The 17,910-nt window shown below is 41.3% G+C and overlaps 1 protein-coding gene across 4 annotated transcripts in view; it reads left to right on the top strand.

Moving 5' to 3' along the window:
- The window catches only part of Shroom4 (shroom family member 4), a 208,701-nt gene that overhangs the window by 144,571 nt on the left and 46,220 nt on the right, over nucleotides 1-17,910 (top strand). For 2 of the 4 annotated variants that reach the window (XM_040280777.2, XM_040280798.2), the window contains one exon: nucleotides 17,273-17,407. In XM_040280777.2, coding sequence (XP_040136711.2) covers nucleotides 17,273-17,407 — 135 coding nt within the window. Of the gene's footprint in view, nucleotides 1-12,698; nucleotides 13,077-14,682; nucleotides 14,719-17,272; nucleotides 17,408-17,910 lie in introns of those variants that run through there. The other 2 variants (XM_013364435.4, XM_078034873.1) reach the window with 2 other exon arrangements.

Below are 17,910 nucleotides of genomic sequence, written 5' to 3'. Positions count from 1 at the left end.
TCAGCAAGCCCTCTATCACTGAGTTACATCCCCATCCCAGTTTCCTTATCTTGTGCTGTATATGTGTAATAAGAATTGTAATGCATTCTGCTGTCATTTATCTTTTTTTAAATAAATAAAATAAAATAAAATGGGAATAATGATATCTGCTTTATCAAATTATGTGAGCAAATGAGAACTTGTAAGAAATGCAGCTCCTCCCCAGACTAATAAACCAGAATCTGCATCTTAATGAGATGCAGCTGATTTGCATGCTCATGAAAGTTTGAAAAGCACTGCTCTCATGCATTGTTTGTGGGAATTCAAATTAGCATAACCTCTCTGGGTTTTAGTAGATTTTATCCTACATGTATACACTTTTTAAGCCAGAGTTCCATTTGTAGAACTTTATCTAAATGATACAATCAGAGATGTTTGTAAAGACATGTACAGAGGTGTTCTTTGAAGCATTTTTTTTTGTATTTCAAAACATTAGAAACAATCTCAGTATTCATTACTTGGATAGTAAACATTAAATAAAACTCTTTAAAATTTACACACTGAAATACTATGCAGTTATTAGAATTTTTGAAAAAGTATCTGCAGATATGAAGTTATCTCTAAAATATATTGTTAAGCACAAATAGCAAGATTCTAAACAGTATTATGATATTCTTTTTTGTGTGTGCTATTATTATAATTCCCATTTTAAAGATAATGTAACTGAGACAAAGATGCCAAACAGCTAGAAACTGTGAGTTCAACTTTAGAGAGTCTGCTTATGTTCTTTATACTATGTCATACTTCTGCTCAGGGGTTAAAAAATGTTCCTTTGGAGTGTGGGGAACCGCTTTTTCATTTTATGTATTTTTTACTGCTTGAATAGCTTGTTATGACTTTTAAAACAAAGAAATGCTTAAAAATCAGTTGGTCCAAAACTGAACTAAGTTTCCTCCCCACTTTTCTTCTGATAGTGAGGGTGATGGGTTGAGTCATTTACTAAGAAGATTGAAATTTGATTGAACCTCTGGACTCTCTCCTTTACCCCTTCAGCAGTCAGATCAGGCACCTTCTTAATCTATTTTCTATTGCTATGACTAAATGACACAGACTGGGTCATTCACACAGAAAAGGAATTTGCTTCTGATGGTTTCAGAGGCTGGAAAGTCCAATGTCAAGGGGATGCATTGGTGAGGGCCTTCCTGCTGGTGAAAACTTTCTGCAAAATCCTGAGTTGGCACAGGGTGTCACATGGCAAGAAAGAGCTTAGGTCTTCTTCTTCTTCTTCTTTGCATTTTTCTTGTTTTTATTCACTAAACAATATAGTATAGCAATCATATACATAGTGTTCACATTATATTAGGTATTATATGCCATGTAGAGATGATTTAAACCATATGGGAGGTTGTGTGTGTGTTGTATGCAAATTAAAAACCACTTTTCATAAGGGACTTGAGAGTCTATGGATTTTGTGTCTCTGGGTATCTTTCTTATAAAGCCACTAATGCAATCAGAGGGCCCTACCTTTATCCTTTCATCTAATTCTGATTGCCTTCCAGTGGCCCCACCTCCAAATATCATTACCATAAGACATTGGGGATTAAGTTTCAATGTAAGTTTTGGATGATGTAAATATTCAGACTGTAGAAGGTATCAAGATTTATTGGTTCTACCTCTTAGACTAGACAATTCTCAAATCTGCCCCTTTATTCTTGAATCATGGTATTTTAAATGCTTTCCTTCATTTCCTAATTCCTGTAATCCCAACAATGGAGGGAGAGCTGAGGCAGGAGGGTCACAAGTTCAAGGTCACCCTGGGCAACCTAATGAGATCCCCTGTCAAAAAAAAGTCAGGGGCTATAGCTCAGTGATAAAGTACACCTGGGTTCAATCCCCAGTATCAGTATTGCTACTGCAATGAAAGCAAGCAAACAGGTAGGTAGATCAATGAATCAGAATAGAGACCCCAGAAATAAATACACACATTTACAATCAACTGGTTTTAAACAATGCTATGAAGAACTCAGAACCAGGAAAGGAAAGTCTTTTCAATAAATGGAGCTTGGAATATTGGGAAGCCACAGGCAGAAGTATAAAATTGTATGCATATTTCATACCTTATACAAAAATCGACTTAGCATGGATTAAAAAGTAATACCTAAGATCAGAAACTAAAACTACTGGAAGAAAGCCTATGGAAAAACTTGACGTTGGTCTTGGTGAAGATTTATTTATATGACCCCCAAAGTACAGGCAACAAAAGCAAAGTAGACAAAATAGACACATGAGATAATCACCAACTAAAAATATCACAAAGAAAGCATCAACAAAGAGACAGCATATGAAATGGGAGAAAATATTTGCAAACTATACAAGACTTTAGTATCCAAAATATATTTTAAAAAACAAACAATTCAATGGCAAGCATATAAATAACCGTAATGTTTTGAAAGACCAACAATAAAAAAATTAAGAGTTAAAAAAAAAAATGAACTTAAGGACTGAATAGACATTTCTTTTTAATTTTTTTAAATTTACTTACTTATTCTAATTTGTTATACATGACAACAGAATGCATGTCAATTCGTAGTACACATATAGAAAGCAATTCTTCATGTCTCTGGCTGTACATAGAGTCACACCATTTGTGTCTTCATACATGTACTTAGGGTAATGATGTCCATCTCATTCCACTGACTTTATTACCCCCATGCCCCCTCCTATCCCCTTCCTCTCCTTTGCCCTATCTAAAGTTCCTCAATTCCTCTTGTGCTCCCTGCTACCCCCATTATGGATCAACATCCACATATCAGAGAAAACATTTGGCATTTGATTTTTGGGGATTGGCTTATTTTGCTTAGCATAATATTTTCCAACTCCATCTATTTACCTGCAAATGCCATGATTTTATTATTTTTCATGCTGAGTAATCCTTTGTGTATGTATACCACAGTTTCTTTATCCATTCGTTTACTAAAGGGTATTTAGGTTGGTTCCACAGTTATTAGCTATTGTGAATTGTACTGCTTTAAACACTGATATGGCTGTGTCCCTGTAATATGCTGTTTTTAAGTCCTTTAGGTATAAACCAAGAAGTGGGATAGATGGGTCAATGGTGGTTTCATTCCAAGTTTTCCAAGGAATCTTCATACTGCTTTCCATATTGGTTGCATGAATTTGCAGTCCCACCAGCAATGTATGAGTGTGCCTTTTCCCCCACATCCTCACCAACACTGACTGGAGTGAGATGAAATCTTAGAGTAGTTTTGATTTGCATTTCTCTAATTACTAAAGATGTTGAACACTTTTTCATATATTTGTTGATTGATTTTATTTCATCTTCTGAGAACTGTCTGTTCAGTTCCTTGGCCCATTTATTGATTGGGTTATTTGGGGGGTTTTTTTGGCATTAAGATTTTTTGAGTTCTTTACTAGAGATTAGTGCTCTATCTGATGTGTATGTGGTAAGAATTTGCTCCCATTCTGTAGGCTCTCTATTCACTTCACTGATTGTTTCTTTTGCTGAGAAGAAGCTTTTTAGTTTGAATCCATTCCATTTATTGATACTTGATTTTATTTCTTATGCTATAGGAGTCTTATTAAGGAAACCGGGGCCTAATCCAACATGATGGAGATTTGGACCTACTTTTTCTTCTATTAGATGTAGGGTCTCTGGTTTTATTCCTAGCTCCTTAATTCACTTTGAGTTGAGTTTTGGACATGGTGAGAGATAGGAGTTTAATTTCATTTTGCTGCATATGGATTTCCAGTTTTCCCAGCACCATTTGTTGAAGAGGCTATCTTTTCTCCAATATAGGTTTTTAGCACCTTTGTCTAATATAAGACACTGTAATTATGTGGTTTAATTATGTGTCCTCTATTCTGTTCCATTGGTCTACAAGTCTATTTTGGAGCCAATACCATGCTGTTTTTGTTCTATTGCTCTGTAGTATAGATTAAGGTCTGATATAGTGATGCCACCTGCTTCACTCTTCTTGCTAAGGATTGCTTTAGCTGTTATAAGTCTCTTATTTTTCCAAATGAATTTCATGGCTGCTTTTTTCTATTTATACAAGGAATGTCATTGGGATTTTTATTCAAATTGCATTAAATCTGTATAGTGCTTTTGGTAGTATGGTCATTTTGACAATATTAATTGTGCCAATCCAATAACAAAGGAGATCTTTCCATTTTCTAAGGTGAATACACATTTCTTAAAAGAATATGGAGAAAAAAAGCTCAATGTCACTAATAATTAGGGAAATGCAAATAAAAACCACAATTAGACATCCCCTCACACTTGTTAGAATGGCTACTATCAAAAGGATACTATCAAAATGATCACAAGTGCTCCTGAGAATATGGAGAAAAGGAAACCTTTGTGGCAATGTCCATTAGTATAGCCACTGTGGAAAGCAGTATGGAGGTTCCTCAAAAAGTTAGAATTTAGGACTGAGGATGTAGCTTAGTGACAGGGTGCTTCCCTACCATGTGCCAAGCTGTGGATTCAATTCCCAGTACTGAAAAAAAATAATTGAATTTAAATTCAGCAATCTCCACTTTTGGGAATGTATCCAAAACAAATGAAGTAAGTATCATGAAGAGATATCTGCACTCTTATGTTTATTGCAGCATTATGCACAATAACTAGATATGGAATTGACCTAAGTTGTCCATTGACCGAGGAACAAATAAAGACAATGTGATATATATGCACAATGAAATACTGTTAAACCTCTAAAAAGAAGGAAATTATTTCATTTGTGACTACATGGATGGAATTAAGGAACAGTATGCTAAGTGAAATAAGTCAAGCACAGAAAGGTATATACTACATGGTCTTTCTTATACCTGGAATCTAAAAAAGTTGAACTCATAGGAATAAAATTGTGGTACCAGAAGGTGGGATGGACCAGGAAATGGGGATGTAGTTGTCAAAGGATATAAAGCTTTGGTCATGCAGAATGATTAATTTCTAGAGATTTAATATCCAGCTTGGTGCCTATAGTTAATAATAATGTATTGTATTCTTGCACATTGCTAATAAGAGTAATCCTTAAATAATCTCACCACAAAAAAAGAGTAGCTCTCTGGTGTTGTTTTAGTCAGTAGCTATGTGGGGTTGTTTTTTTGTCTCTATGACCAAAAGACCTGACAAGGACCATTTTAGAAGAGGAAAAGTTTGTCATCCATGATTTCAGAGGTCACAGTCCATAGATAGCTGACTCTGTTGCTCTGGGCCTGAGGTGAGGCAGAACATCTCAGTGGAAAGGTGTGGAGGAGGAAAGCAGCTTAGAACATGGCCACCAGGAAGCAGAGAGAGAACTCTCACTCTCCAGGGACAAAATATAAAGGCCAAAGTTATGGCCCCAGGAAACCATCTCCTCCAACCACACCCTTTCTCCCTATAATCATCACCCAGTTCATCTGTTCAAGTCGGTGGATGTACTGATTAGGTTATGACTCTCATAACCCAATCATTTCACTTCTAAGCTTTGTTGCATTGTCTCACCCATGAGCTTTGGGGGGACACCTCATATCTAAACTACAATAGAGGTAATGGATATGCTAATTAGCCTGATAAGCATTTTTTTGATGTACACATGTATTCAAGCTTCATGTACAGCATAAATAAATGCAATTTTTATTTATTAGCTAAACTTTAATAAAACTGTAAAAAGAAAGAAACAAAACTAAGGACCTAAAAGCTTGAAGAACTAGAGGTTTATGAATGTGAATGCCTCAGGCTGGGACATTTTGCAGAGGTTCATGCAAAATATTGTGGAATCAGGTAAGAATCTTTATGAGGGTATACCTCACAGGGGAAGCACATATATGGTAGTTTCTCTACCAGGTGACAAGCTATGGATTCAATTCCCAGTACTCAAAAAAAAATAATTGAATTTAAACTCAACTATCTCCACTTTCGGGAATGGATCCAAAGCAACCTTACCTGCTTACCTGCTCAATACTTCTCCCTGACAAATGTATCTGTGACCCAGGAATTGCCTTCTTGGTTGTAGAATCTTCTTTACCATACAGAGATCCATGCCCTCCCCTGAGGGATCCCATGTACCTTTCAAGATATTGTCCTGTATTATATATGTAGTATTGGCAATTGAAGGGAGGCTTCCAGCCTATCTTAGTAGGCCAGAACCCACCAACGTCAAAGCCTCTGCCAGTATTTTGAAGAAGCCATTTGAATATCTGTTCTAAAATGTACAATAGAGTAATGGTTATCAAACTTGAGAGTGCATCAGAATCATATAAAAACTTGTTAAAACACATCTCTAGCTGGGCATGATGGTGCACTCCTGTCAGTTCAGCAACTTGGGAGGCTCAGGTACGAGGTTGCAAGTTTGAGGCCAGCCTCAGGAACTTAGTGAGGCCTTAAGCAACTTACCAAGACCTTATCTCAAAATTAAAAGATAAAAAAAAGGACTAGGGATGTAGCTCAGTGATTAAGTGCCCCTGGCTTCAATCCCCAGTGTGTGTGTATATATATATATATATATATATATATAAACCTGGATGAAATTCTGCTTTTCATTCTGTTTCTCTCCTATTCTGGAACCTGCAATGCCTGTCTCTTGCCTATGGGATAATAAAAAGCCAGTGTTTCAACCTGATAACTCAAGGTCCCCATGTTCTTGAGTCATTCTATTTTTACTTCCTATGTGCCCTATAGAAAGAGTATGTTCTTCCTTCAGCACATTCCTGCCTTTCCCACTTTTGTTCATGTAAACCTGGCAGGATCTCTCTCCTAGTCTTCTCTAGTTGAAATTGTACTAAGTCTTCTAAAATTAGCTTGGAGATTCTGTGAAGCCTTCCTTGATTCAGCTAGCTATGCATTCTCCTTTGAACTCTCCTTTGGTTAGCATTTTCTTTCTGGAACTTTTGACTTTGTTTCCTGTTTAGTGGTTATCTAGGTCTTTTTCTTCTCCCCTTTTATGCTATAAATTCCTTGAGCACAGAGATGATAACTTCTTCATTTTGATGTGTTCTTGAATACCTTTCCAAGCACCTTACATGTAGATAGAAGCTCCATAAATGCTTAGAAAAAAAAACCCCAGCAATGACTGCCAACTTTCTTTTTCTTTTTCTTTCTTTCTTTTTTTTTTTTAAGAGCTACTAATGACTCAGTTTCGGGAATGAATACTGTGCTAAGAAGGTACAGATGCCAGATGACCCTAGTGTCATAGTTATTCTTTTTTCTTCACTCTCCACATTCAACCCATTAATAAATGCTGTTGGCACTACTTCTTCAAAATATCCCTAATATTAATAAACCTCTGTTCCTTATGCCTCCTTCTACCTTTTTTGAACAAACCACCATTCTCTCTTATCTACATGAACCTTTTAAACTTGTTGCCTGGTTTCTATTCTTATCCCTCTCCACCTTTACCAAATCCATCAGCCAAATGAGATCTTTACAAAACGTAGATCATGTTAGCCCCGTTTAACAACCTCCCACAGCTTCCTAGTTCCTTGAGAATACAATTCAAACTGATGGCCTTCGTTGGTCTTGGAAAACTCCATGATATGCCTAGGTATCTCACCAATCTCATCTCTCCTGATGGCCATCTTCCTCATGGTTATCCAACTCTGCTGAGGGTTGGCCTGTCCTCATTATCATATTTGCTCAAAGCAGAGTAAGTAGATTCTTTTATTTCAATTGGGGTCTTAGCCATTGTTGGCTATTACTCTAGCGTTCCATGTCTTTAGTAACAGAGATGATTCGGGAGTGGCCAGAAGTAGTGCTGAGGACTTTGAGAAATGACTCTGGGGAAACCTTTGTAGATTCCATCAGATGGTTGAAACATTGTGTCTAACACTGGGTGTGAGCTGAAGAAAACAATGGGCCTAAAGGAGGAAGAAAGGAAAGTTTGTATTATCCCTTGCTGCCTCCTTCCCAAGGGAGGCTATAAACATAACTGGTAGCAACCAAGCTGGAGGACAAACAGCCTCCACCTTATTTATCACTTTGGGAGTTGGTTTAGGAAATTGGGTATCATGGCAAAAGCTTTAAGGTCATCTGTTAAATCAGATGGTTCTCCGTGTACTTGATGCTTTTATTCCATTATGCTCTTCTGAAGTCTCTTTCAGCTTTCTCATGTTTTATCCTTAGCTTTTCTTTTTAAAGTATCGATTTTTTTTAGTTGTAGATGGACACAATATCTTTATTTTATTTATTTGTTTTTATGTGGTGCTGAAGATTGAACCCAGTGCTAGGTGAGCACTCTGCCACAGAGCTCCAATCCCACCCTCCCTAGTTTTTGGAGAGGTGGGGGAGGGGAAGCCCTTTTTCATTATTCAGAGATTTTATTTGATCCCCTTCCTTCTAGAAGCTGCAAAAGTTTTGCAGCATTTATATTTTTGCTTTTAGGGCCATTGACAAGAAATAGTCAATGGTGGGTATATTTCATCAGACCATGTCTAGAAAAACATGTTGATCCATGACTCCTGCTTGCACATGCCCGCCCTCCTCTGTCTACATGTCAAATTTGTGCCAGGCACAGTGGAACATGCCTTATAATTCCAGCAACTTGGGAGGCTGAGGCAGTAAGATTACCCAGCCAGGCTGGGCAACAAAGAGACCCTGTATCAACATTTTAATGAAAGGACTGGGCATGTAGCTCATTGATAAAGCATCACTGGGTTTAATAACCAGTACCCCCCAAAATATGACAACAACAACAAACAGCCTACAAATTACTCACTAGCCTACAGGAAAAATGAATTACAAGAACTGTGTTTCTAAACTATTATGCATTTTCTAGTTCTCAGAATTTGCAAAGCTCTCCTAAGTCATCTGTATGGTTACTTCCTTCCAACCTTCTTTGGAAAAAGTGGTCTCCTTAGGCTGAGACAGGAGGATTGCAAGTTCAAGGCCAGCCTCAGCAACTTTGCCTCAAAACACAACAAAATAAACAAATAAAAACAAAAAGGACTGGAGATGTGGCTCAGTGTTAAAGTATCTATGGGTTCCATTCTCAGTACTGAAAGAAAGAAAGAATGAAAAAGAAATAAGGAAAGGAAGGAAGGAATAAAGATTTATTCCCATTTATAAATGGAGTAATAGAAACAGAATGTCAAATGTAATGACCCCAGTCAGATGAAGTGATCACTCCTTTCTTGGAAAGTCAGAAAACACCCTCCTGCTATGCGTGCTCTAACAATCAGAGGGTCTTTATTTTCATCACAAGATTCCCTACTTATTCTTATTTGTTATCTGGGTTTCTTTAGAGCCAGAGATGAATCCTGAGGTGGAAGGTGTAGATGAGGATCCAGCAGATTTTCATGGAAGAACTTGACCTGTCTATTCAGAGGGAAGGGGATGAGAAGGTAGAACTGAGTACCAAAATCCCCTTCTCCAAAATGTATTCATCTCTCGTATGTCCCAGATTATAGCTTTCCCAGAATGACACCAGCCATTGTCCTGAAAGTTCTGTTTAAAATCTCTCTCTCTCTCTCTCTCTCTCTCTCTCTCTCTCTCTCTCACACACACACACACACACACACACACACACACACACACACACAAACACACACACACACACACACACACACAATTTCCCCCTTGGTTTTTGTGTATAGTAAGGAAGGGTATCTGGATCACCAGGCTTCAAGGTCTTCCAGCCAACAGTGAAGTGGGGGTGGGCCTTCAGAGCTCTGTGTCCCTCCATGGTGACCAAGCAGCTTTTCCCCTCCTCTGTTAGATAAACAAGCTGTGCATTGTTCTGTCCCCTCCGCCTGTTTGCAGGCTTCCCTTCCTGCCAGGCGGGCCAGAATGAGCTTAGGCTCCTTCATGTGGGGCAGGTGGAATGTGCTCTTTGGGGGGAGGCTGGAAGAGTCACAGAAAGTAAACAGAGCTAATCAAGGATACTCTTTTGTGCTTCTCCTTATCCAAACACTTTCAAAAGCGGAAAGAGCCCACACTCCATTATGGCCCAGACTTCTTGCTAAGCACAGCCCCAAGTAACAGGGGTTACATTTTCTTCTTGCCCTGGGTTGTGCAGAGCTCTGGTTCTCTTTCTGATTGTTCTCTCCCAATAAGTGTCTCTTGAGAGGTCCACTGAAAGCCAGGTTCAGAGACAAGTGGTACCATCAGAGGATATCAGGAAAACAGCCAAGAGGAGCTGCTGGAGATTGACTCCTTCCAGAGTTGCTCTACCTTCCTCTCCTAACCTCTCAAGGTAACTTTACAAAGACTCTTCTGGGAGTTGATTATGGTGGATCCATCACTTTTGCTGGCATACATCCACCCTCTTCCATCCACATGCCAAGTTCTTATCCTTGGAGTGCTTAGGAAAGAGGCAGCTATCCTTACCTTGTCCCCATCATAGGAGGTTATACCTGGTCACGTTGTCTGGAACTCAGTTCTGCTAAGTGGCAGAGTGCTCCTTTTCTCCCCATGCCATCTTCCAGCCTCTTCCCCCAATCCTAAACTGGTCTAACTGCTGTCCAAGAACTCTCCCCTTACACAAGGATTTCTTGAGTATATCCTGTCTGTGCCCACTTGCCTATCACCTCATCTGAAGATTGCCCAAATCTCCCATATTCCATCCTGCCTTCCCAGAAACTTCCAGTTAAATCTGATGGATTCTTATTGACACCTTTCACCTCAGGAACTTCTCAGCCAGTTCCATCAACAGGCATATGTTTCCAGGTATTATTTCTTCAGCCTCACCTTGCTACTGACAGGGTCAGGCTGCTGTCAAACTCATTGCACTTTATTTTATTAGGAAATGGGGCTCTGCAAGCCTCATCAAGCATGCACTTGCATGGGCCAGGTTACTGAAAGGATGGAGGAAGGCACTTGGCAATGAAAAGATTAGGGAAGGCTGGGCACCCAGGCCTGGTGATTCTTGAGAGCAAGGCTTATTACTTAGTATGTTGCCACTCTAAATGTGGTTATGGCTGCAGTAGCAGCAGTACCACCACCACCCTGGAGCTCATTAGAAAGAAGAACCTGAAGCCCAGCCCAGTGGTGCACACGTGTAATCCCAGCAACTTGGGAAAGCTGAGGCAGGGGGATTCTAATTTGAGGCCAGCCTCAGCAACTGAGTGAGATCCTATCTCAAAATAAAAAATAAGAAGAGCTGGGAGTGGTAGAGTGCCCTGGGTTCAATCCCCAGCACATACACACACACACACACACACACACACACACACACACACACAGAGAGAGAGAGAGAGAGAGAGAGAGAGAGAGAGCAGAAAAGGGGTTGAGGTTAAAAAAAAAAGTCAGAGTTTGAGCTCCAGTGCTGAATCAGAATCTGTCTTTTAACAAGACACCCAAGTGATCCACATGCCCATGAAAGTTTGACAAGTTCTTTCTCCTAAGTAGTCCTTTCTTTTCTATCTCTGGATTGAAGATATCCATTTTCTTACTAAATACAGTATCTTGCCCATTGTTATTTTTGGTAGAAGGTAGTATTAATAACAGATACCACTTATTGCATGCCTGTCACATGCCAGGTGTATTTTACACAGGAGGAAATTGAGGTTCTGGGTCATGTCCAAGACCAAACAACTAGTGAATGATGGAGATGAGGCACCAAGCCAGATCCCTATGCCCCCACAAAACCTCAAAATTTCCTTCATACAGTACTCCTATATAGTTGGTAAAAGTCAACCTAGACTTCTCTATGAGGTCCACAGGGAAGAGAGGAGAAGGGGCCTCCGGACATGATTTCCCCAGAGAGGAAAGGGCCTAGCATACTTTTTGTCCTGAGGGAGTTTGCGTAAGCTCTCTCAGGGGCCAGAAATTACTGGAATTGGGGCTAGAGGCCAAGGGAAATGGGAGTAGGATCAGAAACATTATGAAGGGAAAACCCTAACTCTAAATTCTCAAGAGAAATTAAATTCTGATGCCTTAGCCTGGATTAAAGGGTGCAATAAACCCATGTGAAGCACTCTGAGTTGTGGCTAGTGTATTGGTCAATGAGAACATAATTTGGAGCCCCAGGCTGGGTCTCAGGACTACTGCATCATAGCATGCTGTAGCTGAAAGGGTCATTTGTGATGATTAAGTTCAATGTTTTATTTTTCAGAGAGGAAACAGAAGCCCAGAGAAGGGGGAGCAAGTTGCCAGAGGTCAGAGTAAATTTATGGCAGGTCCACAAATACTGACCCCAAATGCCACTATTTCAGCATTGCTAATGGGCACCTTTTCTGGACTTGGAGTCTCTGGTGTGAAATTGAGGTTTTGTTTTGTTTTGTTTGGGGTTTGTTCGTACAGAAATGCAGACCCTGTAAATAAGACCCAGAATGATCATAAGGCTTTATTTCTCAGCAAGACCTTCACCTTGGAAAGGTTTTAATTCACTTGCTCCCAGCTTTAGACAATCAGCTGTGGTGCCATTTCTCTGGACCTGGAGGCTGCTCAGCTTGGCTGATCTGAGCTTTCCTTTTCTGGGACCCTGAAGACCTACAGAGATGACTGGGTGGGGTCAACTCAGTCCAGGAAGCTCAGGAATTCTTTTAAGTGTATGTGTCTGGGGTATTTTTCTCTCTCACTTACGTGTATTTTTAAAAATTCTTTTTAGACACCCGCTTTATCTTTCCCAAACATCATTTCCTTGCTCCTTTCCTGAGTTCTAGCAGTGGCTGGGGGCCCAGCTTCCTTATTGGCCTCTGAGCTGTGGAGGGGGTGGACCAGGGCTCAGAAGAGGTGGGAGTCGGGAACAGGGGGCCTGTTTATGCTGTTGGAACTGCCTTTCATCCTTCCCTTTGCCACCAGGGTTCCTGGCTAGTTCCTGGAGCACTGTCTTCACTCCTATCTAGCTCTTCATACTGCCTTTCGTTCCCTAAGGCTGTGGTCACTTTGAAGCCCAACTAGGCCGATGACCACACATTGCCTTCAGTGCTACTCCTTCCTGTTCTTGCAACTGGGACCTGACTGTGTCTGAGCCCCTTGGACCACATTCAGGATCTTGGCCTGATGGCTCCTCATCCCAGGAGGTCTTAACTGGAAGGCAGATGGGTCCCAGTTAAGGAAGGGACACCGGCTGCGGGGTTTGTCGATGAGAGTCTGAGCTAGCTGGATACCTCATTCTCTCCTAAGCCATCTCTCCGCTCTGGGCAACTTCATGGTAGGTACAGCCTATAGCCATGGCTGCCAAGGCCACCACCCCTCTTCTCTTCTGCTTTCTTTCTTTAATGCCTTTTTCTTTTCTTTTGGCCTCCTTAAGAAAGGTGTTTTGGTGTAATGAATGATAGAGTGTGTGTTCAATGCTAGTGTCTGAGCCAGCCTTAGGGGAAAGAGTAAGTGCTAGGTCATTGCCCCCACATGTAGGTCTGGGCTGCGCGGTGGGTGGTTGGAATTGTCTTACCTCTCTGCTCATTTCTCATGATCCCCGCCTTCCCCACTGCCCAGGAGGGGGTGGTTTCCAGTCTAGGACTACTGAGACGTCCCTTTTCTGACTGCTTCTTGAGGGAATGGTTTGGGGCATACAAGCTTTCTTAGTCAGACCCCTTTGGGGAGGAGGGGTTGTGTGGTATCTTAATAGGAGCTAGGGGATCTGAGTCTTGATCCCAACTCATCTGGTTACAAGCTGTGTACTCTTGGCAAATCACTTCAGTTTTATGCATCTCTGTTTCTTCATCTGTTAAATGGGGTAATAATAGTTCTTACCATATAAGGCTAGCATGAGGAATAATCCAGCTAAGGTCTTTGTTGTTCCTAGTGTCTGGTACATCATAACTGTTCAATAAATGGCCTCTGTGAGTTGTTTTAAGTTTATAAAATATCTATCTCAGGTACTGATTTCACACCCGGGATTGCAATTAATTCAGATCATAACTCATAAGAAGGAGATGGTCACTTTCCCCATTTTAGGGATAAAGAATCTGTCACTCAGGGACTGGGGTTGTGGTTCAGTGGTAGTGCACTTGCCTGGCATGTGTGAGGCACTGGGTTTGATTCTCAGCGCCACATATAAATAAATAAAATAAAGGTACATTGACAACTGAAAAAATATATATAAAGAATATCACTCAAGTGGTTAAGGATATGACTTGGTGGTAAAGTGTTTGCTCTCCTAGCATCCCCTCCCTCAAAAGGAAGAATCTGCACCTCAGAGAAATGACTTGCCTAAGGTCACATAGCTAGGATTTGAATATAAACATGGACTAATTCTAAGCTTAGTCAAATCAGGAATAATAAGCCAAAACCTGACAAAGTTTTCTCTCCTCTCCCAAACTAAGGTTAGAAGGCTCCAATTCCCTCTGTTAAAATTTTCCTTCTCTGATCGGTTCATTTTCTCTTAGTATCTCCAAAGCCCCTACTATTCCTACTTCTGAAGAAATCCCAAGGTTCCTTTTGTAAGCTACCTTTCAAAGTGTGGCAAGGGAGTGTCATAGCAAAACCTTAGTAGATGATTAAATCGAGGTGCCCTTTGTGGGAGTTCTCTTGAGCTTCCAATCAGGACAAGTTTGAGCTAATAACCATTATTATAGTACCTAGTACTTACTGACTGTTTGCTATGGACCAGGCTGTTTCCCATTTGCTTGGAGAATACTCTCTCTAATCCCTCCAGTCACCTATCCAGGTAAGGATTATTTTTCCCTTTCTTAGATCCGAGAACTAAAGCTCAGATGATTCAAGTGATTCCCATAGAATCACACATCTCAAATTCTAGAGGTAGGATTTGAATCTAGATCCTTCTCACTTGTTTTTGTCTCAGGACAAGCTCCCAGGAAGACATGGCACTTGAGCAGTACCTTGAAGAACAGGTAGGATTTAGGTTAACAAAAGGGAGGGGACACTCTAGGCAGGGGAACGGTCATAGTGATAACTATTATTGTTTGAAGGGCTGGCCAGACCCAGTTCTAAGCACTTGACATACATTTTCTTACTTGATCTTTCAACAACCCCAGCGGGTAGATACTCGTATTTCTACTTTACTGCCAAGTAAACAAGGATTCTAAGAAGTGAAGAAACTTGCCTAATGCCTCAGAAACTAATCAGTTGGGATTCAAATCAAGGTGGTCCAACTCCTGAGTCTGTACTAGATTTTACTAGAAAATTAACGTTAAAGGCACAGAATCAGAAAGGGAGAGAGTGTGTGTGATTGGAGTAGACATGAAAGGTTGAGCTGGGTGAGTAAAATAGTCTTTGAAAAACTAGTCCAGTTTAAATGTGAGGCAGGACAGTGTAAGAAATAGGGAGCCAGGGAAGATTCTTGAGTAGGAGAATGCCCTTGATTCAGTTGGTATTCAGTGTGGTATGGTCATAAAGCGGCGACCAGAGGTGGAACTCAAAGAGACTGGCTAGCAAGCGGATGCAGTAGTTTGAACACAAAATTCTAAGGGCCTGAACTGGAACAGGATGTGGTGGTGGTGGATTCTGGAAGGAGTGGTGCAATTCTGTGTAAGGGTCACAGTGAGAATGGAGAGGGAGAGAGGGAGACGGAGGGGGAGGGGAGGGGCATTAGAGAAACATCATAAAAGAAGACACAGTAGAACTCAGTACGAGGGGTGGACAGTTAGGGAAAAGGAGGTAGCAAGGCTGACTATCCATATATCCTGGACCCAGAGAAATTTCAGGAATCTAGGATGTGGAAAAAGGGCCCCAAATGGGACAGGTGCCCTGGCCACTACAGCCTTAGTATCTAAAAGCATAGCCCAGAGACGTAGTAGTACACAGGAACATTACTGGGAGATGCTTGATGAATTTTTATTGACCATCTGACTACAGGATAGTCAAGGTCACTGCTGCTGACCGGTGGCTCTCATCTTTGTCAACCAACTTTCTCTGCCCTTCCTTGTGTACCACTTTCTCTGGGTCTGGCCTGTTAGCACTCAATCCATATACTCCGAGTAAGACCATGCTCCCAGGACTCCCTCTCCAGGCCTTAGCCTTACACTACTTGGATCTTCTGTTTTTCTGCTGTGGGGAGGGACATTTCTAGCTAGGTTGCAATCTTCCACTGCCCTATAAAGTAGAGAGCTGATTTATCCTACTCTATAACAAAGTTGAATGAAAACAGGAATGTGTATCTTATTTAGATCTGTACCATGAGTGCCTTGTATGGAGCCCAGCACAGTGAATGTGAATAAATTAGTAAATAATGACTGAATAACTTATCAAATAATCTATCATCCTGAGAAAGAATGTAGAGAAAATACATAGTTGAGAGAATACTACCTGGTTCTCTTTGTAGTATTCTCTCAACTATGTATTTCCTCTACATTCTTTTCTCAGAGTTTTCTCCCTTTCTGACATTTGGTTTCTCCTCTCTCCCCCTTATCTGAAGTATCTTCCTGACTCTTGCTCTATCATTTACTCTTGTGAACTGTCTGTCTGTCTGTCTCTGCATTAACCATACCCTGCATATTTTCTTCCCCACTTTCAAGAATGGCATCTATTCATGTGAAGTATGCCAGGAGACAGGGACAGGTCCTGAATAAGCCAGTCAGTGCGAGATTTGTGGCTGTAGCCTCAGGTACCTGGCAAACCCCAGGCTGCACCTGGGGCCTTCGCCTCAGACCTGTTTTCCTTTATTCACTCCTGACAGCTGGGTAGCCAGCCTCCTCTGCCAGCCTAATGCTGTGCTGTTGACCACTTTGTCCTCCATCCCCTGGCAGGAGTTGGGATTCCCTGCCACCACTTTCCCTACAAATTCAAGTGTCTCAGCTCCATGCACATCTCATCTTTCACTCTCTCAGTGTCTTTACCATGTTTTATTTGACTGAGGTCTGTGTCTCTCACAAATCTATAAGTTCTCTAGGATAAAGAGAACTTTCGTTCATATCTGTACCCTTAGAGCAACATACATGCCACACAGTAAGTAAACATGCAACAGGGCTTATTAAATGAATGAGTAAAAATTGGAGAATCCACAGCACGCAGTGTTGATCCATTCAGATATCTCAGTCACTTGACTCTTCCTTTCTCAGAGAAAAAGGGAAAGATTGGCCAGATTGATGTTTCCCCTCAAAAAGAAGTGGAGTTTGGCTCACTGTTCATTGGTCACTGGCTCTCATTTAGTCCACAAGTATTTATTGAGCATCTACTATATATGCCCAGCACTATGAGAAACACTTAGGATATTCCTATGAAGAAAACAGCCCTGTGAAGCTGCCATGCTGTTTCTCCAGGGGTCACCCACTGGATAAAGAAGATTTCGGTACTGGGGGCTGACACGGGCCATTCAGATTCCCACACCAGCTCCTTGCAAGATGTTCTACCTCGCTGAAGGGAAAGAGGGGGTGGGGCGAAAGCTGCCTGGGAAGTGATTTCAGCCCTGGTTCCCTTAGCCAACTTCCTGTCGCTTTCTCACTGCAGGAGAAACGCCCCTGTCAGTAGGCCGCACTCATGGCATGTGGCCAAGCTGCTGGAGGGATGCCCTGAAGCGGCCACCACCATGCATTTCCCTTCTGAAGCCTTCAGCTTGTCCTGGCATTCTGGTTGCAGCACAAGGTGAGTCTAGAGCCCTCCCTTCAAGGTGTGCTGGAGTGTGGACAGCCTGGCCACTCCCCCTCCTTTGACCTGGTCCCTCTTGGATGTTTTAGAACTAAGAGCAGTACAATGGGAAATGGCATGGGAGTCCAGAATACCTGGCTTCTTTTCCCAGTGTTCTGCTAAGTCTCTGTGGCTTTGAGCTCTCCCTTTCCTTCTGGACAGTGTTTCCTTGAAATGCCTCATTTGGCTTGGGAGACACCACACTGTCCTGCTTCTCACCCTATTCACTAGCTGCACTTTCTCAGTCCATCTCTCTGATTCCTTCCATCCTCCTGCTCTCATAATGTAGAAGGACCCCACAGTTCTGTTCTGGTGGTCTTCTCTATCTATGATGATACACTGGGGCTTCCACCTAGTCCATCAGCTGATCATGGGGCCAAAGTCTCCAAAACAGGGACCTCCCTGATAACAAGGCCTACCTGCCTGGAATATCACTTGATACAGGCACCTCAGTGTTGTCT

This window comes from Ictidomys tridecemlineatus, chromosome X, assembly GCF_052094955.1.
Source record: "Ictidomys tridecemlineatus isolate mIctTri1 chromosome X, mIctTri1.hap1, whole genome shotgun sequence".
In the NCBI taxonomy this organism is placed as follows: domain Eukaryota; kingdom Metazoa; phylum Chordata; class Mammalia; order Rodentia; family Sciuridae; genus Ictidomys; species Ictidomys tridecemlineatus.
This window is presented reverse-complemented; position numbering and strand designations above follow the sequence as displayed.